At 39.8% G+C, this 27,844-nt stretch overlaps 1 protein-coding gene across 1 annotated transcript; it reads left to right on the top strand.

Moving 5' to 3' along the window:
* The first annotated feature begins 312 nt into the window (after window positions 1–312).
* LRRC8B (leucine rich repeat containing 8 VRAC subunit B) lies at window positions 313–26,396 on the top strand. The gene is made up of 4 exons (XM_040232362.1): window positions 313–604; window positions 9,212–9,318; window positions 11,828–13,994; window positions 21,327–26,396. Exons 3-4 carry the CDS (start codon window positions 11,853–11,855, stop codon window positions 21,597–21,599), a joined length of 2,415 nt encoding a protein of 804 aa, XP_040088296.1. The 5' UTR covers window positions 313–604; window positions 9,212–9,318; window positions 11,828–11,852; the 3' UTR covers window positions 21,600–26,396.
* Window positions 26,397–27,844: the final 1,448 nt, after the last annotated feature.

Raw genomic sequence — 27,844 nt, 5'->3', positions numbered from 1 at the left:
AAACAATTTTCTTATAGTGGTGCCTTAGATATAATGCTTATCTCATTCTTCATTAAAAATTTAAAGTTCATATTTTATGCCTTGTAAATTGCCATGGTGATGGAATTAAATGCTTAACTTATGACGTGCATGCATGCTAAGTCATTTCAATTGTGTCTGACTCTTTGCAACCCTATAGACCACCAGACCCCTCTGAACATGGGATTCTGCAGGCAAGAATACTGGAGTGGGTTGCCATGCCCTTCTCCAGAGGATCTTCCCCACGCAGGGACTGAACCCACATCTCTCAGTCTCCTGCGTTGGAGGCAGGTTCTTTACCACTAGTGCCACTCTGTGATTTATTTACCTCCCTGGGTTTTAGTTGACAACTTTTGTGAGAGGTTAAAAGTGACCTCTTTAACAGCAGTTGCTTTATTAAACTGTTATCTTTTGTATGTTTCAGAAAGTTGTTATAGATGTTAGAAACTTTAGAACCACAAAAATGGATAAAATTGTCTTGCAGTTTGTGATGGATAAACTGTAACAGTATGTTTATGCTTTTCTCTTTAGGAATTTTTCAAATAGAAACTAATTGCAGCATTTCCAGTTGACCAGCATTCATAGGGTAAGATTAATATTCTGAATTGTGAACACATGGTAAAGATAATTACTTTTACATTGGTAGCTTGGGGCAAATAAGTACTGAATACTTAGTATGTAAAAAGATTACTATTCTTACAGATGTTTTGAGTAAAATCCTTTTGATGTTTTAAAACCGATTAAACAGAAAATTAAATCTGTATGCATTTTGGTAAAATATCATCTTCCTATCCTTTGTTTATTTTGTATGTAGGAAAGGATATGTGTGTATGTATGTGTTAGATATTTGTAATTTTTTAACGTTAGCGATCTAAAGAATATAATAAATGTTTATGAGAGGCTTAGACTCCATGACTCCATGTCTCTATTTTTCTGATTTTTGGTTAAGGTAGCATTTCTAATGCATAGAATTGGTTTGTTTCGTATGTTTCCATAATAAAAAGATGGCCTTGCTTTCCTCAAGTAGGTAAGTCAGAAGTAAACAAGCCCCATTTCCTGTTGCTTCCTGCAAGCATCATTCATCTTTTGTAGTTGTGGAAATTTAATTTTGAATTAGCTCTGTGGCAGAGCTTTTGACTTGGACACAATGAATGATTAATTTTTATGTGTTAAATTGCTTGGCTCTCCAGTGTTCTGAATATGGCATATGTCTTAAAGCTATGTCACTCGGCTCTGAATATAGTCCCGGTAAAGCAGTGCTGCAGACAGTGGACCTGTCTCCTACTGTTTTCTGAGCATCCTTCTTTTTACAGATGAAGGTAGACACTTGGACTTCTTGAGCATATCCACATTTTGCTGTTGAATTATCAAGTTCAGTATGAATTCTGAGAAGCTAATAACAGATCACCCACTTCTCTTCTTATGACGCTTCAGTGGCTTTTCCACCACTCCTCTGCTACTTGTTATCTGAACTGTTTACCTTGCCTGCGGTCCTCTGTTGCTCTTAACTTTCCCCAGGCTTCTGACACTGAGGCCAAGTGTCCTCCCTTCTGATCTGCACACATCCTAAGCTTCTTGCGCCTGCTGCTTAAGATGGTCTCCCCCAATATCATCACATGGTTGACTCCATTCTCATCTACATTTTAGTGGTAGTCCCTCTAAAGCGAGAGGCCTGCCCGACTCCCTGGTCTAAAGTAGCTGCGTCGTCTTCGTAGCTTTTCGGATTTTATCATGTGCGTGTATCTAATTTCCTCTCTCTCCTTACTACACAGTAAGGTCCCTGGGAGCCAAGATCTTGTCCATCTTGCACATTTCTGTATTTCCCTAACACTTAGAACTCTGTCTGGTGCATAGTAGACATTCTAAATATTGGTTGCATAACAGACTAAAATCCTGACCTCTTTGACAAGCACTGCTTTACTATTCTCTGTAATGTTTCACCCATTCTCTTTGGGTATTTTGTTTGTGTAGAACCAAATGCACTGGTTATTTTTGGCCACCATCCTACTCATTTTGGCACTGAAATGACAGTATAAGATGGTGTTGCTAACTCTCAACTATGCATGTCATCTCTCCACAATAGGATTTTAAATCCCATGAAAGCAGAAACAAGGCCTCATGTTTCCTTAGTATACCTTTGTAAAGTCCTAAACTCCATGATTGAATGTTAACTTTAGAGAAAGGGTTAAGACCAAAATATAATTCTGGTTTGTGTGTCCTAGAGCAGGGGGAAAAAAAAAAAACACTTCTCATTTTGATTTATGGTTTAAAATATTTATAACATAGAAATATTCTGGACTATTTTTTCAGCCTCATGTTCTAAAACTGTTTAAGAAAGCCTATTATTACTTAGCCTAGGTGACCAGAAGCAATGCTCTCAACTTCCCAGTTCTTTTCAATTAGGCAATAAACCCATGTTGTACTACTCTGTGACCCTAGAGAAGCTACTTAAACACCTCTGAAATTTAGTTTCTTTATTTGTAAAGAGTTAGACTCTGATCTCTATGGTTTCTTCTTGGGTTAAATAGTCCATATGATTCTGTTCCTGTGAAAGGCAGGTCACCTGTGGAAGAATTAGAAGGAAATCGACTGATGACTGCTGTTGTCATTTAAAAGAAGACCATGTGTGATTCCCCAGGGACTGTGCAAGGAATGAGTTTGGCTCAGCTTTGTGGTTTGCTGACCCTGGGTCGATGAGAGGGGGTCAGGAAAACAGTTTTTTATAAACAATGAAGATGGTAGAGAAGGGTTTGAGGTTGCTGTCTATTTACACATTCTAGGAATTGTGTAGCCTCTGGCAGCTTATGCCCTTACTGTTAATGAGATAGTAATAGGGCTGCAGCTTCTCTTCATTTTATTCTAGATGACTTGGTAGCTTATTTAAAACATCAAAGAATTGAGAGGTCTTTTTCTGAAAGCACAATCACCATGTAAATTAAATACATGTTGTATTTCATAACCATCAGAAACAAGAAGTGAAGCAATGTTCCTTAAAGTTCAACAACTCTGATTTAATTAGGATTTCGAGAGATGGTCACATGCTCTCCATTGTCATATTCAGTAACTTTCTCCTGGGGCTTCAGATGATTAGGGTAATTTTTCTAATATTTAGCATATGATTTGATTGTTTCACAGATCCCTTACCACTCTACAGCTCTGGTTAAGAAGCTGCAGAATGACAGTTACCCGTCACTATTCTCCTTTGGTTTCTCTGTTTTGACTATGATGTCAGATCCTTTGATTTCTATGCTCCAGAAACACTGCTGCTCTTTTACCTGCTTCTCTACCCACCTTTACCCTTAGCCCTTCCTCATCTGATACGTTACAAAGGAGAGGGAGATTCTAGTCTTATTTCACCAAATTCTTCCAAAGAATTCATTTCTTTGGTACTATCTGCTACTTAAATGCTCAGGACTTCCTGTGGTGGGTTAAAGATGGCTGCAAATACTTTATGATTTTTTTCCTGTTAAGAGATGGAGTCTATTTCTTGTCCTTTTAAATCTGGGCTGGCCCTGTTCTTTTTTCTGACCTGTCACATATGGCAGAAATCGTATGGGATAAGGCTGGGCCTTAAAGGGATTTGTAACTTCTGCTTTTGTGTACTTATAATTTTCTTAGTTAGAACTCAGCCACCTTGCTGTGAGGAAGCCTAAACAGCCATGTGGAGGAGTGGCAAGGCCCCTGGTCAGTAGCTGAAGCTGAGGTCCAGTCCAAGCAGCCAGCCAGAACACCAGCCCTGTGACTGAGGCATCTTGGACCTTCCAGCCATCCCAATGTTCCAGCCAACACCATGCAAAATAGAACTGCCTCTTCATCCCAAAGAATCATCAGAAATGATAAATGGTTATTTCAGCTGCAAAGTTTTGGGCTGGTTTGTTACATAGCAATAAAGAACCAAAGTAAAAATTGGTACCTGGAAGCGAGGTGTTGCCACAACAAAATATCTGGCATTGGCTTTGAGACCAGGTAGTAGTGAACCTGAAGGGGAAGTAAGAAGATTATTAATGGTGGCTGGAAGGGCAGAAAGGAAATTCCTACTGGAGGATATAAAACAGTACCCTTGTTACGTATTGGCAGAAAACTTGACAAGACTGACACAGTACATGGAACATAGAAAATGAACCTAATCGATTTGTATATCTAGCTTAGATTTTCCTTCGGAATGTTGGAAGTACTAATTGACTTCTTAAAAACATTTATGACTAAAGTAAGAGAGAGATTAATTACAGAAGAAACAGTTCAGATTTTAAGTAGACTTTTAGGACATACTTCCAATTCAGAATTTTCTGGGGTCATGAATAAAACTGTTCTTATTCCTAGTTTCTCTTCCAAGCAAAAGGTACTCAAGATGAGATCCAGAGCAGCGCTAGTGCAGTAAAACTTGGTCTTAAGGTAGGAATAAAGGCCAGGGCACAGGTGTAGGGCCCTGTACTAAGACTTCAGAAAGATTTAAGGCAGTGCCTCTTCTCAGCTAGATAGAAAGGCTTCTAAGAATCTTAAGGGTGTTGTCCCATAGTATTCCAAACATGATTTAGATGACAAGATCCTGGACTTTAAGCCTGAACTTGATGGAATAAAACTTTGGGAGGAGGGCAGACCTTGGGAGAGGGTGAGGCTTTCATGTGAGAGGAATGTAAATCATTTGTGGGTAGAGAGTAGACTGATGTCTGCACATTCTTTGCTGTTCTTCCACTGAGAGGAGGCATTTATTCTCGAATAAATCTGGGCTGGTACTTGACTCCTTTGGCCAATAGCATATGCTGGGCAAGACACCGTGATTTGAAAGCTGTGCCATAAGAGAAGTGCAGTTTTCACCTCTCTGGAAAGCACCGTCATAGAACCCAGGCACCATGCTGAGTGAGGACACTCGAGCAACCACAGGAAGTCTCACATGAAGTGCCAGTCAGCACCAAGCACCAGCCTGATGAATAAGGACATTTTGAACCTTCGAGCCATCTCTGTGCCAGCCAACTCCAGGAAGTGAAAGAACCACCCACAGAATCACAAGAAATAAACTTATTTTTAAGCCACTAAGTTTGGAATGTACAGACTAACTAGCCAAAATCCTTCCCATCTATATGTTTCCAAGATCTTGCTTCTCCAAGGAGAAGCTTAATCCCTTAGATACATCCTGCCTAACATGTGAACATAATACTCTTCTTCCCTATGCATTTTTGTACATTCAGTTATTTATTGTACAAATACTTACTGTACACCATGTGCTAGAAACTGTGGAAGATTCTATAATGCCATAGGATCAGAATCAGAATTCTTTTGACCCTGCTTCTGCATGGTCTTCTCTTAGGATGTTGGATGTTGCCAAGTGGTATTGAATTTTCATTTACAGTGACTATTTTATTCACTGCTTCTTTTCAAATATACTGCAAAGGTTTTCAGTATTATTTCTGGCCCACATGATTGAAATAACCTTTCAGCTGCCCCCCTGTTTCTAACCCCTCCACCTTAAATCCATCCTGAAAATCTCTGTAGCTCAATGACTCATTGTTCCCCCCTCTCACCTGAAGGTTCCTATGGTTGATGGTAGCTGTTACTTTGTAGTCTTTGGGGGGAGGGAGCACTCTAGACATCTGAAACTTCCTGGAAGACTTAAAAGATAGGCAATTTCCCCAGTTATTTTGTTGCCAGTCTATCTTGCGAGCTCTCCCCTCAACCTCACTTCCACCAACTTTAAGAGTGGCATCTGGGTTTAAGTTTCTTATAAAAGTTCTCCAGGTAGTTCTAATGTGAAACCAAAGTTGAGAACCACTGTCTTAGATTTGTGATCCTCAAAAAGTAGTCTTGTACCAGTAGCATCAACATTACTTAGGAATTTGTTTAAAATACACATTCTTGGGGCCTACTGCAGACCTGATGAATCAGAAACTCCGAGAGTGGGGTTTATCACGTGATTTCACAAGCTCTCCAGTGATTTATGAGCTTAGTGTTAGAGACACACTTTACTAGATGAATCCTATAGTTCCCTTCTAGATCACAAAACTAGTGATTGTGCAAGTGCTTGAGGAATGCTAAATAATTGTCATCAGACCTCTGAATAGTGGTTCAGAGGATTATGTAGTATAAAGCAAAGGAGCAAATGAGTCCTGGACACTAATGCATTGTTTCCCAGAGTGAATTTATATTTCAGCTAAAGATATGTTAGACCCAGGAAACATCTTGATGAAAAGAGTAAAACTAAGTATTTTGAAAGACTATAAAGTGATTTTTTAAGTTAATAATCAGTGAGAGTAGTGTACAGAAACCCCATTTTAATTTGTTTGGCTATGTCCCTGCCTGGAGCCAGAGACAGAGATCTTTGAAGTAGCGTCCAGTTCTCAGCATAGAATGACTCTAAATACCATCTGATCATCATTTGTTTATTTTTTCACTGGTTATTTTGGAAATGCTTTCAAAGTAAAATTAGGACTAGTGGGAAGTAAAGACCGTCTGTCTAACTTGAATGTTGTTGTTCCAATCTTAGAGACTTTGGGGTGAGATTGTCAAATGAATTCATGTGCTTTGAAAAGCTTTTATGATTTTTTAATGAGGTTTAAAAGCTAAAGAAATGGGATTAAGACCATAAAATCCTTTACTTTTTACATTGTTTCTTTGAACTGATTTAGTGCATTTGTATATTAGAAATAGAGATCTGATTTGGATTGAATCCTCATTGTTTGCAAAAATATGGTCTGGAAAAAATTTCCTGGACACACAAACAGTATTCAGCTTTGTAACGACAATGGACAGCTATGTTCTAACTCTCCAGTTAAGCACTTCAATTAGAAAAATTAACATCATTTAATATATAGGAATGCTTGAGACTTCATACAGCATTAAATGCAGATGCTATATATTTATATAAAGTCTTAAATAGTTCAGTGGAACATGTTTAGTAGAAAAAAGTTTAGCTGAGAAAGCAGATTATATAGTATGTAACTGGAGACATTGCAGAAAGCTATACATTTATAGCCTGGTCTTTCCAAAGATTAAAATGGAGCCCACTTACAGTGCAGCTGTTGGTGTAAGTTGATGTCTTAGTCCCTCAGGCTGCCATACAGCAAGCTACCGCAACAACCATTTATTTCTCAAAGTTTCTGGAGACTGGAAAGTCTAAGATCAGCAGACTCGGGGTCTGATGAGAGCTCACTTCCTAGCCGGTAGACAGCCACGTTCTTCTTGTCTCCTCACCAAGTGGAGGGGAGAGCGCTCTCTGGAGGCCCTTTGTAAGGGCACCAGATCCATTCACTAAAGCAGCGCAGGTCCCACCTCCTAATCCTGCCATGTCGGGGCATTAGGATTTCAAAATACATATTTTTCAGGGACACAAATATTCAGTCCATTGTAGTGGGGCAAAGAGATAAATATTCAACTTTTTCTTAGCTTTTGAAAGAACTGAGATTGGCATAGTTAAGTGGATTGAGTGGCCTAGACAATGTGGTCTGGTGTGGACGAGCCTTGAGATTTTATCTTGAGGACCTAGGTTCTAGTTGTAACTATTTCTTACTGTTCTTGTCACCTTGGACAAAATAACACCTTTGGGCCTGCCTTATTTTCCCTGTTTATAAAATGTAATGAATCATACTTATTATAATGGCTTGTTGTAGGTATAAAACTAATGTAAGTGAAAGTGCTTTGACAGAAAACCGATATTAGATTATTAATAACAAATATTTATTTGTTCTCTTACTGATGAGGAACTTATCCAAGGAAGTCTAAATTAGGTGATTAGAAGAAAAGTTTATAATTCTTAAAAAGATGAACAGGAAAAATGATTTACAAATAAATGTCACAAATTTGTAGTGAATTGTGGTCCTCTAACAGGTTAGTTATAGTAATCTCTCATTCTGATTATTTTAAAACCATTACTGTAGTTGGAATTTTGTGATTCTGTTTTTTTCTTCTTATGTCTACAGTAGAAAATGTATTTGCAGTCTTTAGGGAAACTGTGTTGTATAGTGAGTATCGTGATGTCTGGGCAGCATTTTAGAATTACGCAATAAATTCTCTCCTGGCACATTACAGCTGCAATGCAGTGGAACAATATGTAAAATGTTTCACACATCAAATGTCTTTATCGCACTTACTACACATAAATGCAGTTGTCTATCATATGTTGTCAGACTTTTAAAAATGAATTGTGAATAAGAAACTCATACTCCAGTGGTGCTAAGTTTGAGTTAATACACAGTTGGGTTGTCACACACTAACTGTGCTTTCTGGCCTGAAAAATAATTTTATCCTGAGTAGTAGTTATAAAGAAGCTTTTACACATGGATTGGTAAATCCAAAGTAAATTTCAGACATGCTAACTTTTTGATCTTTGAAAATGACAAGGTTACAAGAGTATTGTTATAAGTACCTTAAGTATAATTTGGGGTCAGTACTCTGAGCTGGATTTCGAGTACTTAATAAACCAAAAAATGGATTGTATATTCCAGGCAAATATATAAGCCTTCTCAGCAACTTTTCAGAGGAAACATAGGCACTAAAAAATACAGTTTTCACACCCAACTAAAAAAAAATGTGTATGTTTTAAAATGTTCTCACATTTCAAACAAATCAGTATATATATGTGTGTAATTTAAATTATTGAAAATGATTGAAATAGATGCTAAGAATGGCTTTTATTAACTTGCTATGTACAAAACAAAAACCTGTTAATGTAAAGGATAGCTACATTTAATAATATAATTTCAGAGAAGTTCAGTCTTATTTCTGAGCTGTGTAAGTTATTAATGTGTAACTATATTTAATGAATTAGTAGACTGAATTTTAAGAGCACTGAGTCTCATTAGGATAGATGTATGATAAAGTGCAGAAATTATATGATTTGACAGGCCATTTGATGAATGCAAATAAGACCAACTGAATGACCAAAATTAGAGTATGTAGACTGCCTGGAAAAAGCTGTGTTCACCCAATTGTTGTAGCTATGGCACTTTAAAATATGTTATTAATAACATGTAAATTTCTGTAGAAACATCTCTATAAGGGAGGTCAGAGGCCATGTGTGATCTGGTCTGTGGATGGGGTCTTATATAAGTAGCTTTGCCAGAATGTCCTCCAATGTGAAAAGTAAACTGAGCTATGAAAATCCACTTGCCATATCTTATGATGGAGACGGTCTCTAAAGACAGTATCTCCAATTTTGTTTGAATTAGCACAGCTATTTCAAGATACCTCTACTTTCTCTTAGAATGAAGACAAACACAGAGATGGTGTGTCTAAGAAATTTCAAAAGGTGTAGGCCTCCTGATTGAAGTACAGTCAACTTACTGGATTCATTTTTTTTTTTTCATTATAGTAAGTATAAACATTTAAAATATATTGTTTTGGCCAATGTTGACTTGTATTCTTTGTTGAATAAATATTTGCTCTCTGTCAAATACCCTTATTGTTAAAGCTGTTTCTGTTTATATTATTCTATAGTTTATTGTATAGCTTTAATGAATTTAACTCTGAGGATCTTTGAGAGGACAAATAAAGCTATAAACTGTGAGCTGGCAAAGCCCTTAGAGATGATCTCTTTCACTTTCTTTATCCATTACAAGAAATTCCTTCACAACATCCTTGACAGATGGTCATCTTATTTAGCTCAGTCTTGGTAGGGAGAAGGGCCTAAACTATTTCAGAGAACTATTTCTGTGGATGTCCCAGTACAAATTAAATCAAAATACCACTTTCTAAAATGTGCACCCTCTTAGTTCTGCCTCTGGAAGAAATCCACTTATTCTTTAATCCAAGAGGTAGTCCTTCAAAAAGGTAAGGATGAATTCTTAGATTCCCCGAGTCATCTTTTATCTCAGCTGAATATCATCAGTCTGTGTTCCTCCAAGGGAAATGGTTCATAGACAAGTAGCTCCTGATTATTTCAGTGTCCAATTAGTCTTTAACCTGTGACTCAATGTTGGGTTCCAGGTGTGATTTTACCAGGCAGGCACAGAAGGACTGTTGCCCCTTTATCTGAGTTCATGAATTAATATGGCCACAGATTACAGTCATATTATAGCTATATGGAGCATAAATATAGCTATATGTTGCTTAATAGCTGTGACACAGTTAGCTTAAAGCATGCATTCATGTCAACTAAAACCTTAGGTATTTTTCCCATGTTGACCCAGCAGTGTCTTCTGCCATCCTTCCCTCCCATCATATTTATGGTATTTTGGGGTCCAAGTCCAGACTTTCTATCTGTTGCCTATAATCCTCTTGTTTTGGGGTTTTGTCATGTCTTGACACAGTTATAATTAACTGCAGTGGAGTGAGGCAGAAAGGGAGGAGTTGAGAGTTAGAAAGAGATCCAGTAAACCAGAGTAAAGGAGGGAAGCGCTAGAGAGTTACTTAATCAAGTCATGGGTCCTAAGAGGAAGTAAAATCCATATAGTATGATGTTGCCTAGAAAGAATGCAGGTGGAAACTCATGCTGCAGGCAAGTAGTAAAAATCAGAGGCCCTGGGACACCCTAGCAAAGGGGGAGAGCATGAAGGCATAGGGTCAGAGTCAGATGGCCTGTTATATATTAAGGCTGACCAGCAAAAGAAAAGACACTTATTCATAGGTACCAGAGCCTCTGTAATGGGATTTTAGGGTCCAAGGCAGGCTACCAGTCCCTCAGAGGAGGACTAATGACAGCAAAAAGTTTTTCTTGGTGATGCTATCAGGACTAGGGTATCGAGAGAGAAACTCAGACCCAGGGAAGATGGTAAGATTTTAGACTCACAAAAGTGCAAGAAAGGTCCTTGGATGAAGGTTGTAGCTGGACCCCTAGCAAGGATGACCATACTACTGTGATTCTTTTTGACCAGAATTGTTATTAGATCCACATATTTCCTTTTATCTGTCTTTACTCAGTGCCAACATATAGGTGGTCTGGATTTTGCCAGTTAGCAATTTTTAAACAATTGGTCTGTGTAAGGCTGAACACCATGTAAGTCATTTCTGTAAGGAGTATTCCCTGAATACTTTTCAATATGAAAATGAAAAACCCACCTTGTTGTTTCTGAAGGCAAAAATAATAATAGCATATGCCCTTAGTCATTTGCACTATTAGTACTTTGCTGTCAAAACACTAAATACAAGAGAGTCCCCATAGTAGGGTGTTGTAACTAGGGCTTTCTTCCCCATCCATTTTTTTAAGCCATTACCATTATGTGTCAGCTTTTAAGTATTCTAAGTTGTATGTGAATTTAAGTTACAAAGTTAGAGCTTAGGGGGAAAGGAGATAATATATTAAATCATAATTTTTCTGAACATAGATAGGATTGGTAGATCCTGCTAATCCTAAGGGATAATTATATAAAGTAGTGCTCGCTCAAAGGAAGTTCCTGTGGTGGTTGAAACACAGCTCCTAGGCTGTAACTGATGCTCCAGCCTTGGAAGTGGGATGTGAAATAGAGCTTATTCGGACCATTTAGAAGGTACAACATGTGGTTGTTAGAAATCAGTAGCACAGGAACAGATTTTCCTAATGTTGACTGAAGAAAATTCAGTTTCTGGTTTTTAATAGATTAGCATGAAGTGGAGATGCAGGAGGAAGCTAGATAGTTGCTTCACGTCCTACCCCAAATACCTTTGCAGAGATCCAGTCTGGCGGTCACCAAATAGTCTCTCATCTAAGGGACTTTATAGTTCTCAGTTGGCATAGCCTAAGGCTTTGAATGAAGCCAGGAGACTTTGGTACTTTTTGATCATCACCCCTGCCTGCCAGGTTTTGCCCCTGAGCTAAATCCTACTTGGATATGTACAGACATTAGAGTTTAAGCTTACTTGGGGTACTTGCTTCAGTGGTTTTTCTTTTATTTTCCTCTTCCAGTTTCTGTCCTCCTACAAGGGAAGCCATGATTACACTAACAGAGCTAAAATGTCTAGCAGACGCCCAGTCGTGTTATCACATCCTGAAGCCGTGGTGGGACGTCTTTTGGTATTACATCACCCTGATCATGCTGCTGGTGGCCGTGCTGGCTGGAGCCCTCCAGCTGACACAGAGCAGGGTTCTGTGCTGTCTTCCCTGTAAGGTGGAATTTGACAATCACTGCGCCGTGCCTTGGGACATCCTGAAAGCCAGCGTGAACGCATCCTCCGATGCCGGGATGCCACTTCCGCTGCCCCTCAGAATCCAGAACGACCTCCACCGACAGCAGTACTCCTACATTGACGCCGTCTGTTACGAAAAGCAGCTCCACTGGTTCGCCAAGTTCTTCCCCTACTTGGTGCTCTTGCACACGCTCATCTTTGCAGCCTGCAGCAACTTCTGGCTTCACTACCCCAGCACCAGTTCCAGGCTCGAGCATTTTGTGGCCATCCTGCACAAGTGCTTCGATTCTCCATGGACCACCCGCGCCCTGTCAGAGACAGTGGCTGAGCAGTCAGTGAGGCCCCTGACCCTCTCCAAATCCAAGGTTCTGCTCTCGTCCTCAGGGTGCTCAGCCGGCGATGTGGATTCCAACAAGCAGTCATTGCCCTACCCACAGCCTGGCTTAGAGTCAGCTGGCATAGAAAGCCCGACCTCTAGCGTCCTGGACAAGAAGGAAGGCGAGCAGGCCAAAGCCATCTTTGAAAAAGTGAAAAGGTTCCGCCTGCACGTGGAGCAGAAGGACATCATCTATAGAGTGTACCTGAAACAGATCATAGTCAAAGTCATTTTGTTTGTCCTCATCATAACTTATGTTCCGTATTTTTTAACCTACATCACTCTGGAAATTGACTGTTCAGTGGATGTGCAGGCTTTTACTGGATACAAGCGCTACCAGTGTGTGTACTCCTTGGCAGAAATATTCAAGGTCCTGGCTTCGTTTTACGTCATTTTGGTTATACTTTATGGTCTCACCTCGTCTTACAGCTTGTGGTGGATGCTGCGGAGCTCTCTGAAGCAATATTCCTTTGAGGCACTGAGAGAAAAAAGCAACTACAGCGACATTCCAGATGTCAAGAACGACTTCGCCTTTATCCTCCATCTGGCTGATCAATACGACCCGCTTTACTCCAAACGCTTCTCCATATTCCTGTCAGAGGTCAGTGAGAACAAACTGAAACAGATCAACCTCAACAATGAATGGACGGTCGAGAAGCTAAAAAGCAAGCTTGTGAAAAATGCCCAGGACAAGGTAGAACTGCACCTTTTCATGCTAAACGGTCTTCCCGACAATGTCTTTGAGCTGACAGAAATCGAAGTGCTAAGCCTGGAGCTGATCCCTGAGGTCAAGCTCCCCTCTGCGATCTCGCAGCTGGTCAGCCTCAAGGAGCTCCACGTGTACCACTCGTCCCTGGTGGTCGACCACCCTGCCCTGGCCTTTCTAGAGGAGAATTTAAAAATCCTCCGCCTGAAATTTACTGAAATGGGAAAAATCCCGCGCTGGGTGTTTCACCTGAAGAATCTCAAGGAGCTTTACCTTTCGGGCTGTGTGCTGCCTGAGCAGGTAAGCACCATGCAGCTGGAGGGCTTTCAGGATCTGAAAAACCTGAGGACCCTCTACTTGAAGAGCAGCCTGTCCCGGATCCCACAAGTTATCACGGACCTCCTGCCTTCGCTGCAGAAGTTGTCCCTCGATAACGAGGGGAGCAAGCTGGTTGTATTGAACAATCTGAAAAAGATGGTCAATCTGAAAAGCCTGGAGCTGATCAGCTGCGACCTGGAACGTATTCCACACTCCATTTTCAGTCTGAACAATTTGCATGAGTTAGACCTCAGAGAAAATAACCTTAAAACTGTGGAAGAGATCATTAGCTTTCAGCACCTCCAGAATCTTTCCTGCTTAAAGTTGTGGCACAATAACATTGCTTATATTCCAGCCCAAATTGGCGCATTGTCTAATCTAGAGCAGCTCTCTTTGGACCATAATAACATTGAGAACCTGCCCCTGCAGCTTTTCCTATGCACCAAACTACATTATTTGGATCTAAGCTATAACCACCTGACCTTCATTCCAGAAGAAATCCAGTATCTGAGTAATTTGCAGTACTTTGCTGTGACCAATAACAACGTAAGTAAATCCATTCTTCCCCTTTTTTGGCCAGTCGTTTGAGCATCTGCTGTTGCAGTGTGTGATGTCACTAAAGATAATGGACTTTAACTCATGCTAAGCATCTTGAGCTTGGCCTGACTACCACTTATTAGACATGTGACCGTGGACGAATTATCAAAACACTGAGAGTCAGTTTTTAATGTAATTTACAAGTTGTCATGAAGATTTTATGAAAAAAGTACATATAAGCATTTGGCACAGTTTCTGGCACGTAGTAGGTACTCAAATATTCTCTTTATCCTCTTTCCCTATTTTTTAACATAAATATCACAAAAGTTATGGCAGAGCTTACTTTCATTTCAGAAAAGGCTTAAGTACGATATTTATAAAGTTTCATAAAATTTTTCAGCTTTCCAAGTCTGACATAGGACAACTTCTTGTAAAAAAAATTCTGGGACTGTGAATTATTCATAAGTTCTTTCTGTGATGCGGTAAGAAAGACTTGAAATCTCCATGCACATCTAGAAAGACAATTCAAAATGAAAGGCCTGGTTCTATAATGCAGCACTAGGGCTTCTCAGAAGCTTTTTCCAGCATCCATGCTTTAAAAATGAACCATAATTTGCAACAGTAAAGCCAAATTAAGGAGAACTTAACTTAGCTGAAACAAGAAAAAACAGAATAAATGAGTAGTTTCCTAGGTTAAAATGTGAAGAAGGAAGAAAAAGACAAAAATCATGTTGGCTGAAAGGGCAAGAGAGTGATGGTAATATCCATATGGGAAGAAGAAAAAACCTGTCAGAAATCAGGTCTGCCAAAAGATTAAAATGATTCCCCTTTAGTTAAAATGGGAACTGCTTTCTTCTACCCCATGCAAAAAGGTATTATCTGCTAGACTTTTTTATTTATTTTTAATTGAAAGATAATTGCTTTACAATATTAATTTGATTTCTGCCATACATCAACATGAATTAGCCATAGATGTACTCCTAGACTTTTTAATAGTTTATGTTTCATGCTAAATATATCTGTGAGCATGGAGTTGGCCAATAAACATATTGATCACCAGACAGTATTTTTAGAAACCATAGATTGTTGGACAAATACCAGAGTTGGGGAAAGAACAGAATTTATGCTGACTTTTAGAACTCTGTGGCTTCACTATATGTAAAAGGATAGAACCCATTATAAGATGATGAGGTTTTAAAACTCCTTTAAAAGTTAGCAGTGTACCTTAGAATTACCTGGAAGGCTTGTTGAAACATAGATTTCATGGCTCCACTCCCAGGATTTTTCATTCAGTAAGTAGGTCTGGTGTAGGATCCAGGAGTTTATAGCGCTGAAAATCTCGGGTGAAGCTGTTGCTCCTAGTCTAATGACCACACTTTGAAAACTACAGGTCTAGAGATTTAGCATTAGTGTTGCTTAATTATAAAGCTGACTAATATTAGCATTTTGGTCACAGTTTTTCCATTGTTAAACCTGTACTAAAAAATATAAATAATTATTTTGAAAGGTATTGTTTTCACCAAGCTGTTCAATTAAATCACTCCATGGAGTTTTGAAAGCCATAGCTGATTAAATTGTCATCTAACCATAATTATCTAAGTGTATAAGCAAGTTAATGATTTTCTCTAGTTTAATGTCATGAAACTGTGAGATTGTTGGTACTGTTGACACTAAGTTTATTGACTTCCTTTGTGGCTGAAAGGGAGACTAGGTGTTAGTATCAGACGTATTTTGTCTTGACTAAGGAAAGGGTACTTGGTAGCATATGAAAATTCTTATGCTTAAGATAATTTATGGCCCAAGAACAATGCTGTCTTGGGTTGTGTTGTCTCAGAAGTCATAACAGCAGTTGTGAGCATCCTCAGAACCATTGTAATGCCTGCAAATCTTGAACTGGGTGAGAAACACTCTTCTCAGAACTGTGAAGAGACTTACCTACTAAGGATGTGGTGAAATTGGAAGGCAGCACCCAGAGAGATGAAAGGTTCCTCTCTGGTGGGACAGTGTAGCCTAGTGATAGGAAGCACTGGGAAGGGAAGGGAAAGAGAATAGTCCACACTATTGGTCTTCAAATATTCGGAAGCCCTACTTAGGAAAGAAAGCCTGTTGGGAGTTGTTGTTGGTGTTAGAGCTCAGACAAGCAAGAGAAGAGTTCTCATCTTTCCCAAGAAAGCTGTCCAGAGACTGAATGAACATCTGAGAAGGGAGAAGTGATTTTCTTAATAAAACTGTCCAGATATCAATTGTCAGCTGCTTGGTGGGAATATTGGTAAAGGGAACAGAGGATTCATATTTTATGTAGGAATTTAACTAACTTGAAAGTTTCTTCTTGAAACCTTAAGGTTCTCATGACTCTATAAGGTAGACCAAAATATTTATAAAACTTAGAAAATAAAACATCAAACCTGCTGCATAAATATTTAGATAGGCTTATACTCAGAAATGTGAGTTGATTCCTCTCTCTGGAGTGGAGGTTGGTAAAGATTGCAGAAAGAACACTTTTTTAAAGACTTGGGCAGTGTATCAGGTTCATAAGATGGGGGCAACAAATGCTAACCCTGGGGTTAAGCAGAGAAGACATTTATTGAAAAGATGTCATGTGTCTCATTGCTGAAAAGGCTACACAGTCAGGCTTGGGAAACAGGGACAAAGTTCGATAGCAAGAGAAAAGCAGCCAAAATCATAGGACAAAAGTAAAATCAAGAGGTACCCTGACACTGACCATATCAGCACTGAGCACCAGTGCCACCCTGAAAACGACGCTGCTGTTGCTGTGGCCCTTGCTCTCCCACAAAATGGGTTCTTCATGGTTTCTGCCTTATGCCTGGAGCCCCACATCTAAGCAACTGATAGAGCCTGGTAATGCTCACAGGCTTCCCGTGTGGCTCAGTGGTGAAGCATCCGCCTGCTGATGCAGACGATGCAGGAAGATCCCTTAGAGAAGGAACTGGTAACCCACTCCAGTATTCTTGTCTGGAGAATCCCATGGACAAAGGAGACTGGCAGGCTACGGTCCATGGGGTAGCACAGAATCAGACACGGCCGAGCAAACGCACACGCTCATGCTCATGAATGCTCACACTCGAGCTGCCAGAGATCTGGAACAGAAGAATCTGGTGGTGTCAGTCCTCTCGTGGGAAGTGGGCGCTGCTTCCCACCAAGAGCCCCATGAAGATAAGGTGGAGAATTCTCCAGACATTGAAGATGTTGGGCGGCCCCCAGATGACAGACATTCACTGAGAGGACACTCCAGACTTTACTCCACGGGATAGTGATAGGTCTTCTCACAAAAACCATGGAACAGGTTTTAGCATGTTTTTGCGGCAGGATTGCTCAGAGCCTTTATCATATGAACGTGCATTGTGCTTCTCCGAGAGGAGGATAGGGTGTGCACCATCTGGCACGTGTATTTTTGCAAGGCGTTCTTTTTTATGGTAAGTCGAGAGGAGTGTTCTGAGAACACTAACTGGGGAAATGTGGAAGGGTAGAAGTCATGCCCAGAAGATTGGCACTGGCATGCCCAGGTGTAATGAGCGACGAGAGCCTTTAGACAGCGGCTCCGAACGGAGACTGCCGTGAATTCTGCCAGGCTAGTTCAAGTTTGAGTCATTGGGTGGTAACTAAGGTGAGGCTTGAGCCTGACAGTGCTAGGTAACCCGAATTGGTGCCTCCGAGGAGGCGCTGGTTGTGGCATACTCAAGGGCTGGAGGAGGACAGTTGAGAAACAGAACCCCATGGCAAGTTTTAATCAGTTATGATTTAGAAGTAGGAATATAGAATAAAAAGAGATCATGTATGAAAGGAATACTATGGACCATTGGTCCTGAGGTCAGCAAAGGACAGCCTCGGAGCCAAATCTGCTCACAGCCTGACCTAAGAGTGGTTTTTAAATTTTTAAGTGATTGGGGGAAGAAAATCAAATAATAATACTTCCTCATATTTGAAAATTATAGGAAATCCAAATTTTAGTGTCCATAAATAAATTCCATTGTTCTCCCTAGTGGGCCTATATTACCAAAAAAATTATAGCTGTTATTATATTTTTTATTACATCACTTAGAAACATATGAAAATTTTTTCTTTTATTATTATAATTACCTACATAGTATTTTCCATTTTGCCATTTGGCCTGCAGAACCTTCAAGATATTTACTATCCTGCTCCTTTTTTTTTTTTAAGATTTTTTTTTTTGATGTGGACCATTTTAAAGTCTTTATTGAATTTGTTACAATATTGCTTCTATTTTTTTGTTTTGGGTTTTTGAGATCTTAGCTCCCAAAGACATATGGAGTCTTAGCTCCCCTGCATTGAAAGGTGAAGTCTAAACCACTGGACCCCCAGGGAAGTCTCTCTTGCTCCTTTTGAGAAAATCTTTGCCAACCTCTGTTCTAAAACACTGCCCTCACTTTATTGATACTGAACTGAGGCTCAGAGCAATTTGCCTGGGGTCTGAAGTTTCCCAGTGATGGATCTGGGCCGGAACCTCTCTTCAGCTCCTCCTCCAGTGCTCTTTCTCCTGCAGCTCAGATGCATCCGTCCAAGTGATGCTCCGTGGGAAGCAGTGGTGTGTGCAGGTGATGGGGTAGGAAGAGGCAACCTCCAGCTCTCTCCAGTGCCAAAGTGTAGTTGGATTATGATGGTGTTGGATGTGACCAACAAGCACAGGAAAGGAGGAGGATTTAATGACTTTGCTCAAATCTTAAAAATGACTCCCTCGGTCTTCCAATTTCTCTTTCTGCATTTAAATGAATTTTATTAACTCACAGACGTTTAGTCCAAAGGTGAATAGTGTAGAAATCCCCGCTAAAGATCATTTATGTGGCAATGTTCCATGTTGGTTTTGACATTATCACTTAGATATGGAAATATTCAGCTTTGTCTCTTGAAATGATTGAGCTTTATGGATTTAGGTTGGCCTGTTCTGAAACAGCATGTGTCAATGGCCAGAAAAATAGGAAAGCTGACATTGAGAAGAACTCTGAAGTGAGGTCCCAGCCTCTGGGAAACAGTGAAATATTTAATTGTCAGTGTCAGCCATGAATATAGGAAGAGAACCATCCTGCCTTGGATGTTCTGAGGGCTTCAGTACATTTGGCTGTTCTAAGGGCTTCAGTACACTTAGCGCTCAGGAAGTGTGCATTGTCCATAGCCTTTCACTCACTTTCTCAACAGTGACACTACTGAGGGCCCAACCACAGAGGCTCACTCTCATTGCCTGGTGAAATCCCTCACCTGTACTGGGGGCTGAGAAGAAGCTAAAATCACAAATTCAGAAATTTGAAAGAAGATGAGTGAGACATGGTAGTGCTGATAGCCAGAGAGGGCAATGGCTTAGGGTCTTCACCCAATAAAAGAAATCGGTACAATTAAGCAAGATACCTGCTGGAGTCTGGAAACTTGACTGAAGAAGAGAGATTGGGATTCTTTGATGCAGCCCTGGTGAAGGCACTCTTCTTCATAGCAGCCACTGTAGACTAATGATCTCCATAATTGTTTAATACTTCTCTTCCCCAGTAGACCAGTGCTTGTCAAAGGGGGGCAGTTTTACCCTGCAGAAGACATCTGTCTGGAGACATGTTTAGTTGTCACAACTAGAGAGGGCAGTGGCACTGGCATCTAGCAGGTAGAAGTCAGGGATGCTGCCGAATGCACAGGGCACCCACACACACAGAATTATCCCACCCCAAATGTCCGCAGCGCCAAGGTGGAGAGACCCTGAATGGGTCCTAAAGACCCATCCGTCTTGCTCAGCATTTTATCCCCAGCACCTGGTTGGGAGCCTGGCACAAAACAAGGCTCTCAGCAGGCATCCACTGAATACAGGTGGGACAAGTCTGCCCTCCTTTCAGCCTGTTTGCCTAAGTCATTCCTTTTGTGCTAGCAGGCACTCTCAACCCTGAGCATATTCATTGCACAGGACTGATCATTCCCTCTACTTGTACGTCACTGACCCTATTTTTGAGCTGCAGATAATGTCTGATCAGAATGAGGTTACTGTTTTTTCTCTCATTTTTCTGCCGTATCTATGCCGAAATTGACATATCTATGGTTTTGTATCTGCATTCTTAAATAATGAAATAAAAGGGTAGATATTTTCCTTTGCTTATACCACCTAGTATTTTGATGTAGAATGATGAGTTATATTGCATGATAGTCTTAGAAGCAGTGATTATTAGATTTATTTTCAAGGATATCTGGTACTGAATGTATGTATGAGTGATAGAGGAAGGGACAGATTCCATCATAAGCCTTTTTTTTTTTTAATGCAGTCTGACTATCTTTTACACTGTATAGGGGATGTTTCTCTTTTAAAGAGATATTTCTGGAAGGCTCTGGAAGTTCCTGCAGAGAACTGGCTCAGTGGGGTTGTACTAGGTCATCAGAGGAGCAAGTTGAACTCTGGAGCGCCCCTTTTATCCCTCTTTCTAACAAAGCAACTTCTTGAACTAGGGAGCCTGCATTGTTTCATAGTTGCAGAGTTGCCTGGTCCAGGCCTGTATAAATTTGTGAAGCATTAGAGAGTGGTATATGTGCAATCCAGCTTGGCCTGGAGCAAACTGGCAGTTCAGTGGCAGGATGAGAGCTGAGCACATTGAGTATGCTAACCTTTCTCTAGGTGTCTTTCCCCAATAAGCCCATTTCATATACACACTGTGGCTCCCTTAGAAACTCACATGCAACCTTCCCACCAGATAGAGGACCAATTCAGTTGAGCATTTCTAGGCATTGACCTAGTCACAGGCTATTTATCATATTCCAAATGATTCCTCTGTTTCATATGACTTAAAACTCAGGAGCAGGTAGAAAAAGAGTTAACACTCATGAGTGTGCATGTAGAGGAGAATGAAACGTACACGTTTATACGATCGCATCTTCTTGTCTCTGCTACTGTCAGCGTATTTTTAAACCAGAAGGAAGTTTTCAGTCTATATTGTGAAACCCTAAGAAATAGCTTCGTGTCTTGGTTTTGACCTCACATAGTAAACTCTTTTTGAGGACTGTTGAGATTGATTTGCTTCTCCTGAGTTACTGGTTTGTAAATGAGTATGTAACTGATAGGTTTCCTTTGAGAGTTGAGAATTGCTTTGCTAGAGCTAATCTGTTGCCCACCCATATACAGCAGGGGTTTTGAAGTTCTTGGTGGCCTCAGTCCTGATTCCAGAACATCCTTATTTTTCCTGTAAGTTTCCCATCTACTTCAAATGTATCATCAATGTTTTATGTACCTCTTTAAAATGTCTGGAAATGTTTTGGGGGAAAGGTAGGGGTATAAATAAATACTTGTAGTATAATAGGCCCTCAAAAACCAGTTTTACTGGCTTCTTTTTTTTCCCTTTCCAGATTGAGATGCTTCCAGATGGGCTGTTTCAGTGCAAAAAGCTGCAGTGTTTACTCTTGGGGAAAAATAGCCTGATGAGCTTGTCGCCTCACGTGGGTGAGCTGTCGAACCTTACTCATCTGGAGCTCATCGGTAATTACCTGGAAACACTTCCTCCTGAACTGGAAGGGTGTCAGTCCCTAAAACGGAGCTGTCTGATTGTTGAGGAGAATTTGCTCAGTACTCTTCCTCCCCCTGTAACAGAACGTTTGCAAACATGCCTGGATAAATGTTGACCTAAAGAGAGAATAATTTTTAAAAGTACATTCCAGGGCTTTAAATGAGAACTAAAATTTCCTAAGTTATAAAGATGAACAATGGATAATTATCACTAACTATAACCAAATGTCTTATTATTATAAGGCAACTCAGTGTCTAAATTAAACAAGTAAAAAGTATTAACACTGAAACAAAGTTTTGTGAATAATTGATCTTTAACTTATGGAGATATGAGAAGTGTACACTTAAAGGGTAGAATGGGGCCATGAAATTATTGAATCTCTACACTGCAGTTTTTATCTTTTGAAGATGAGATAACTTACTTGCATACTTGTTTTAACTGACTTCCTGTTTTGATATTTATCACCTAGGCCATAAACTCATCAACATAAATTCCCTTGAGGTACACTCAGCACTGTCTTTGATTTATGTTCTTAAATACTTTTAGGCAGGATGCATTGTGCTTGGCAGAGTTCCTCCTTGGCTTAATTTTTACTTCCTGCCCCAGCTTGTTTGAGTCTTCCTTCATCTGGTTTTCTCTTAACAACAGTGATGAACCCTGAGAAAGTGCCTGCCTGTGGCCTTTGCACAGAACAGGAGCAGGGTATTTAGGACAAGTCATCCTCGGGCCATCCTGAAATTTTAATGTATCCTCTGCAATTTCTTCTTGTATATCATCAGAGCCTTTTTTATTTGCTACTAATTTTTATATCAAATGTAAAACATATAAATATTTTCTATTGTGTAATCTTGGATGCAAAATCTGTGAGAATAGTTTTTGTAAGGTACAGAGAACACATCCTTTTCTTTAAGAACTTACTATTAATATACATGGTTTCGGCTGCTTATGAGTCTCACGTTTGTGCGCACTTGGCTCCAAAATGTTTTTGTAGTCTGCAGCTAATTATTTCTGGATAACAAAAGCCTTGTGTTTCATGCCCTAAAATATTTGGGGGTTTCCTTCCAAGAGGATGGCCACATCATCTACCTCTCTCTTCCCTAGTTGCTGTGCTATTGTACGGGTAACCATTCTTAATTACTTCAAAAACTCGGATGGAGGGGAGAGGTACAGATTTGGATCTATAAAACTGATTTTCAGCTCTGTAGAAATTAAGTAAAAGTTAAACAAAATACTTTCTTCTCCATCTGCATGATCTCTAGATAGGATTATAATGTGAAACATTCAGCCTCTATTCATTGTTTAATATGGGTTCTCAAAGCTCACAAAGAAATAGATCTAATTAACTGAAATTCATCTCATGTCTTTGTCTAACTTTTCTGGAATACATTTTTCTCTTTTTTTTCAATAAAGAGTTTTGTGTTTGGCTTTTTATTATCATGCATATTGTAAAATGAATAAAGCTGACTGACTCATTTTGGGGAAATGTACATTTTCGATGTGTTTTTCTCTGTGTCTAGGCATTGTGATGCCATTTCAAACTATGAAATAATCTATTAACTGAACCTCGATAAAACTGGAAAACACTATGGGTAAAGAGTACTGTAAACATGGAATTGTGATGTATGGTATGTTTTTTCCCTTGCTTTGTCCCTTCCAGAAGGATGAAAATGAGTTTTTAAATTATGGCCAAATGTAGCTTCCCTCACCTGCCACACACCTTTGAGCTGACATTCAGAGGAAAGAACTGTTCACATCAAATAAAATTTGAGTAATAGGTATAAAAAACATAAAACACCAAAAGCTGCCTAAAACACTGCTGTTTATTCTGAATGAGGAGGAACAATGTAAAAATGCAATTCTTACCAAAACTTGCCTTTAGTCAGAACATTCAAGCTCTCAGGGACCCAGGCATAACTGATGAAACTTTCTTCTAGACTTCAGAAAACAGATTCTGACTCTATCTAGGTTTTTTGTTATTTTCAATCTTTCTAATGTGAGAGCATTGTCATTTTAATGTTTCCCATCTGTGTTGCACAGTAGAATTGTGATGTGTACCAGTTCCAGTGTTGGATAGGATTATCTTATGTTTGGAACATGAATATGATACATGGAAATATGTTCATTTTGGGTCATTTAATTACTCATAATGTGTATGAAAAATCCTATCCCTTTTGATAAGGAAAAGTTTTCAAAACAAATTTCAGATTTACTACCATTCCCCTGGGGTTTCCCAGGTGGCACAGTGGTAAAGAATCGCCTGTCAATGCAGGAGCCATGGGTTCGATCCCTGGGTTGGGAAGATCCCCAGGAGATGGCAACCCACCCCAGTATTCTTGCCCGGAGAATGCCATGGACAGAGGAGCCTAGCAGGCTACAGTCCACAGGGTCGCAAAAAGTCGGACATGACTGAGCGGCTAAGCACGCACACACCGTTCCCCTGACAGTCCACAGCCCCTCCTGGCTAGTCACCAGGTTCTGTTCACCTGCAAAAGGCACTAGCTAAACTTCCTTATCACCTGTCTACATTTCTGGAAGCAAGTTACTATCATAATGAGTTTTGTAAGCTGCTTTCCAAACACAAGAATGTGGTTACTAGTGCAGACTCCTTTCAAGTAAACATTTTTATTTCAATCCTACACACCAGTGTTAGGTAGCTTTGGGAATGATGTAACACAGATGCCATGAACTCTGAGACCACCACTTAACATGCAAAACTGTGGTGTTTGCCAACTTTAATGCAATATTGGAGCAGAACTTCATTTTGGAAGAGGATTTTCAAAGAAGCAAATGAAGTTTATTCAATTATAATTTTGAGACTAGTTGACACTTGCTTTCCAAGAATGTGTAGTGCATTTTCCAAAAAATAAATATGGATGTTATTCAGAACAAAGTTGACGGCTTATGCTAGACTAGATGCATTTTATTTACATACACACAGATACACAATGATTAGTTTGCATGCACATCCCTATGTGTACAAAATTTATTCATTTTGAATATGTGTAATATTTTTCCAAAGTTGCAAGTGGTTGTAGGTTAATGCTAAAATATTAATTCTTTTTTATTCCTTACTTGTAATCATGGAGTGCTCTGTTCTCTTAGCTATAATATTAAAGTGAAAAAAATGAAAATGAAAGTCACTCAGTTGTGTCTGACTCTAGCCCCATGGACCGTACAGTCCATGGAATTCTCCATGCCAGAAAACTGAAGCAAGTAGCCATTCCCTTCTCTAAGGGATCTTCCCAACCCAGGGATCAAATCCAGGTCTCCCAATTGCAGGCAGATTCTTTACCAGCAGAGTCACCAGGGAAGCCCAAGAATACTTATTAAAACCAAATGCTCAGACTTGGTCAGCAACCTAAGTGGTTTTGACCCTAATGTGTACATCAAGGTCCATCTCTATGGCACACAGATAAGGTGTTTTCATTCTTCATCCTTCGTCTTCATTTTCTCCTGATATCACCATGTTTCACTGTCACTTAGCAGACGTTTGTGTTAAACAGGGTAAATAGAGATGCCAAGATCTCATCGTTGTGGCATAGCTCCAGTGTATGTGCTATGGGGAGCTGTTATCTGTATAAAATTATTGTTCGATAGTGGAAATATTTGTTTCCGTTCTTCAGGTGTCTCATGGTTTAAATTTTGTATGTTGAATTAAAATATTGCATAATATTGATGGGTTCAAAACCATTAAAATAATCAAACAATTATTCTGTGGGTTTCGTTTTATTTCCTTACATTTTTAATCAAATACTCTTTCCATCTTCACTTTCTTGTAACATCCCATCCACATAAGCTATTTTGTGTTCCCTCTCTGCTCACCCACCTCCTTAAATTGATATAGTAACAGAATATATTTGTGCTAGAGAACTTGAAATACTACTGGAGCATGTATTTATTTGGAGGGAAGCCAAAGCCTATAATATGCCTAATTGAATTGTTCTACTCAACCCAACCTTGCAGTGTTCAGAGCTGATCCAGTGATCCTTCATCCATACCAATATAACTGAGAGAATGAGAATATAACTGTAAATCCACTTTGTTTTCAGGAACTGCATATTGCATCAGAATCTGTGTTTATTTCTTTCTAGAAACAAGAGGAAGTCTGGTCTGGGGAGGAGTTATTTTGTACCCTGGTTTGAATTATGAAGATATTATATACATGAAATGGCCTAAACTAATAACTGTTGCAAAATGCCCTGGATGTAATAATTTCTTCAGCTGTATCTGAAAGCTGAAGCAGTGAAAAGAAACTAATTTAACTGGTGTCTTCCTGCCTCTGGTCCATCACTTCGACATCCACTGAGACCTATCTACTAAGTACCTTTTGGTAATGAACTACATTTTCTTCACCTTTTTAAATATATGAACAGTTCCATCAAAACCTAAAGTATTAGCATAGACTATAAGAGCCAAAGTACTGAGTTGAGATGGCTTCTGATTGAACTGAGTTCATATTTAAATTTTGCATTTGACTTGTATAATACACTACGGCTGAGAAAAACAATTAGGAATGCCTCCTACATGTTACATGTTATCTCTTAACAGAGAGGATGCAATTTAAAAAATTCAAAGGGGCATAGAATTAGAATGGGTGTGTTTGTACATATATGTACTGTGTATAAACCTAAATATTCATGCTTAAATATTTTTCATGCTCTTCAAATGTTTCACACTCAACAAAATAAAGGGCCAGTTCTGAGAAGAAACATTTTGTGTAGTTAGCTTCACAGGGAATGCTAGCATTTGTTATTTTGTTTTTGTCGTATATTTTGAAACATGTACGTAATTGGTTTTTGCTTCTAGTAATGAATTATTAGAAAATGTAAGATTTTTGTTGTGAGCTGAATGCTTTTGGCCCTCAGGTTCACCATGTAAATCTGGATTTTGGTGTTAAATCCCTCTGCCTGAGATTTAGTACTTTTGAGTGAACTTTATTGTTTTTAAAATAACTTTTATGTAATATACAGATTCAATTTTTATAATAAATAGCAAATAAAAACAGCTTCAGTGTTGGAAGTTGACTGGACTAATTTTACCTGGATACATTTATCAGTGCCCAAGTTCCAGAAGTGAGTCCCTCCTCTTCCCAGGGTTCCCTGTGCAGTTGTATAGTTATATTGTTCACCAAATGATAGGTTTCAGATTTATGTAGTTGTCTTCCAGTTGCTAAGTTGTGTCTGACTCTTTGCAACCCCAAGGACTGTAGCCCGCCAAGCTCCTCTGTCCAAGGGATTTCCGAGGCAAGAATTCTAGAGTGGGTTGCCATTTCCTCCTGCAGAGGATCTTTCTGACCCAGGGATCAAACCCACGTCTCCTGTGGCTTCTGCACTGGCAGATTCTTTACCACCGAGCCACCAAGGAATGGTGGTATGACCATCGTAACAGTAATATGAGGTTTTAAACTGTGCTACAGTGGCCGCAAGGCTCTGAAAGCTGTTGGACTGATCCTAGAATACACTGTGGGAGGGTATGCAGTCTGTCACTCTCCTGATTCATCTGTCCAGCAGTGTTCGTCCCCTGGGACTGGTTCACAAACCACCCCATCTCGCTCCTTTTCTTCTTCTTGGCTCCTGTTTCTCTGTTTGCCGTTGGTTTAGCACTAACACTGCCTCGTGGACCAGATGAAATAAAAAGTAAGACAGGAGATATTGAAGTTTAGGTAGGGAGAAGAGATGGAATTATCTGGTAAACCAGGTACATAATAGTTTGAACTTTGGGACAGAAGACTTTCCCCTCTCTCAGTCACATACACAGAGTTTCAGGAGCACATTAGGAAGCAGATACCAAGAACTTATCTCTGCTGGAGGGCAGAACTTGATATAGACTGAAGCAGGTTATGAAGGGAACTAGATGGCACTATTTTTCCCTGGAAATGTACTTTAAGCAAGGCTTTCTTTCACCTCTAAATGCCTTGGGAATGGGAATATGTGGAGGAGATGAAACCAGTGCCTGACCTAAGGCATCACTGCAAGGTACTTTGGCTGAGTCCTGTCCTAACAGCCCAGAAGGCAGTCACCGGCCCCCACAATCCTGGCAACAAGGTGACTCTGCGTTCACTCCTTTCCACTTTGCAAATCACTTTTCAAACATGCTGTGAAGGGAGCCTGGCTGTGCAGGCAGAGGCTGCGGCCATGCTGTTGAGGCCACAGCTTGATGCTCTGGAGCTGCAGCTCATGGCTGGGTTTCTGCCCCTGTTTGGATTCTCTGAAATTCAGGTTCCTAGCTTGTTTTCTGTGTCCCTCTCATCTCTGAGATCCAGAGAAAAGCAGTTTATCCAAAGGCACAAAGCCAGAGCTTCAACTCAGCCCCATATTTACAGAAAAATATCTATATGCCAAGGAAGGATCAGAAAAAACT

This window comes from Oryx dammah, unplaced genomic scaffold (assembly GCF_014754425.2).
Source record: "Oryx dammah isolate SB20612 unplaced genomic scaffold, SCBI_Odam_1.1 HiC_scaffold_28, whole genome shotgun sequence".
NCBI classification, from domain to species: Eukaryota; Metazoa; Chordata; class Mammalia; order Artiodactyla; family Bovidae; genus Oryx; species Oryx dammah.
Note: the sequence above shows the minus strand (reverse complement) of the source record. Positions and strands in the feature narration are given on the sequence as shown.

Excerpts from the sequence above, each read along its gene's own strand:
- LRRC8B (XM_040232362.1), top strand. The coding sequence starts at position 11,853 with ATGATTACACTAACAGAGCTAAAATGTCTAGCAGACGCCCAGTCGTGT. Across the intron at positions 13,995-21,326 it reads TTGCTGTGACCAATAACAAC|ATTGAGATGCTTCCAGATGG; the intron begins GTAAGTAAATCC and ends TTCCCTTTCCAG.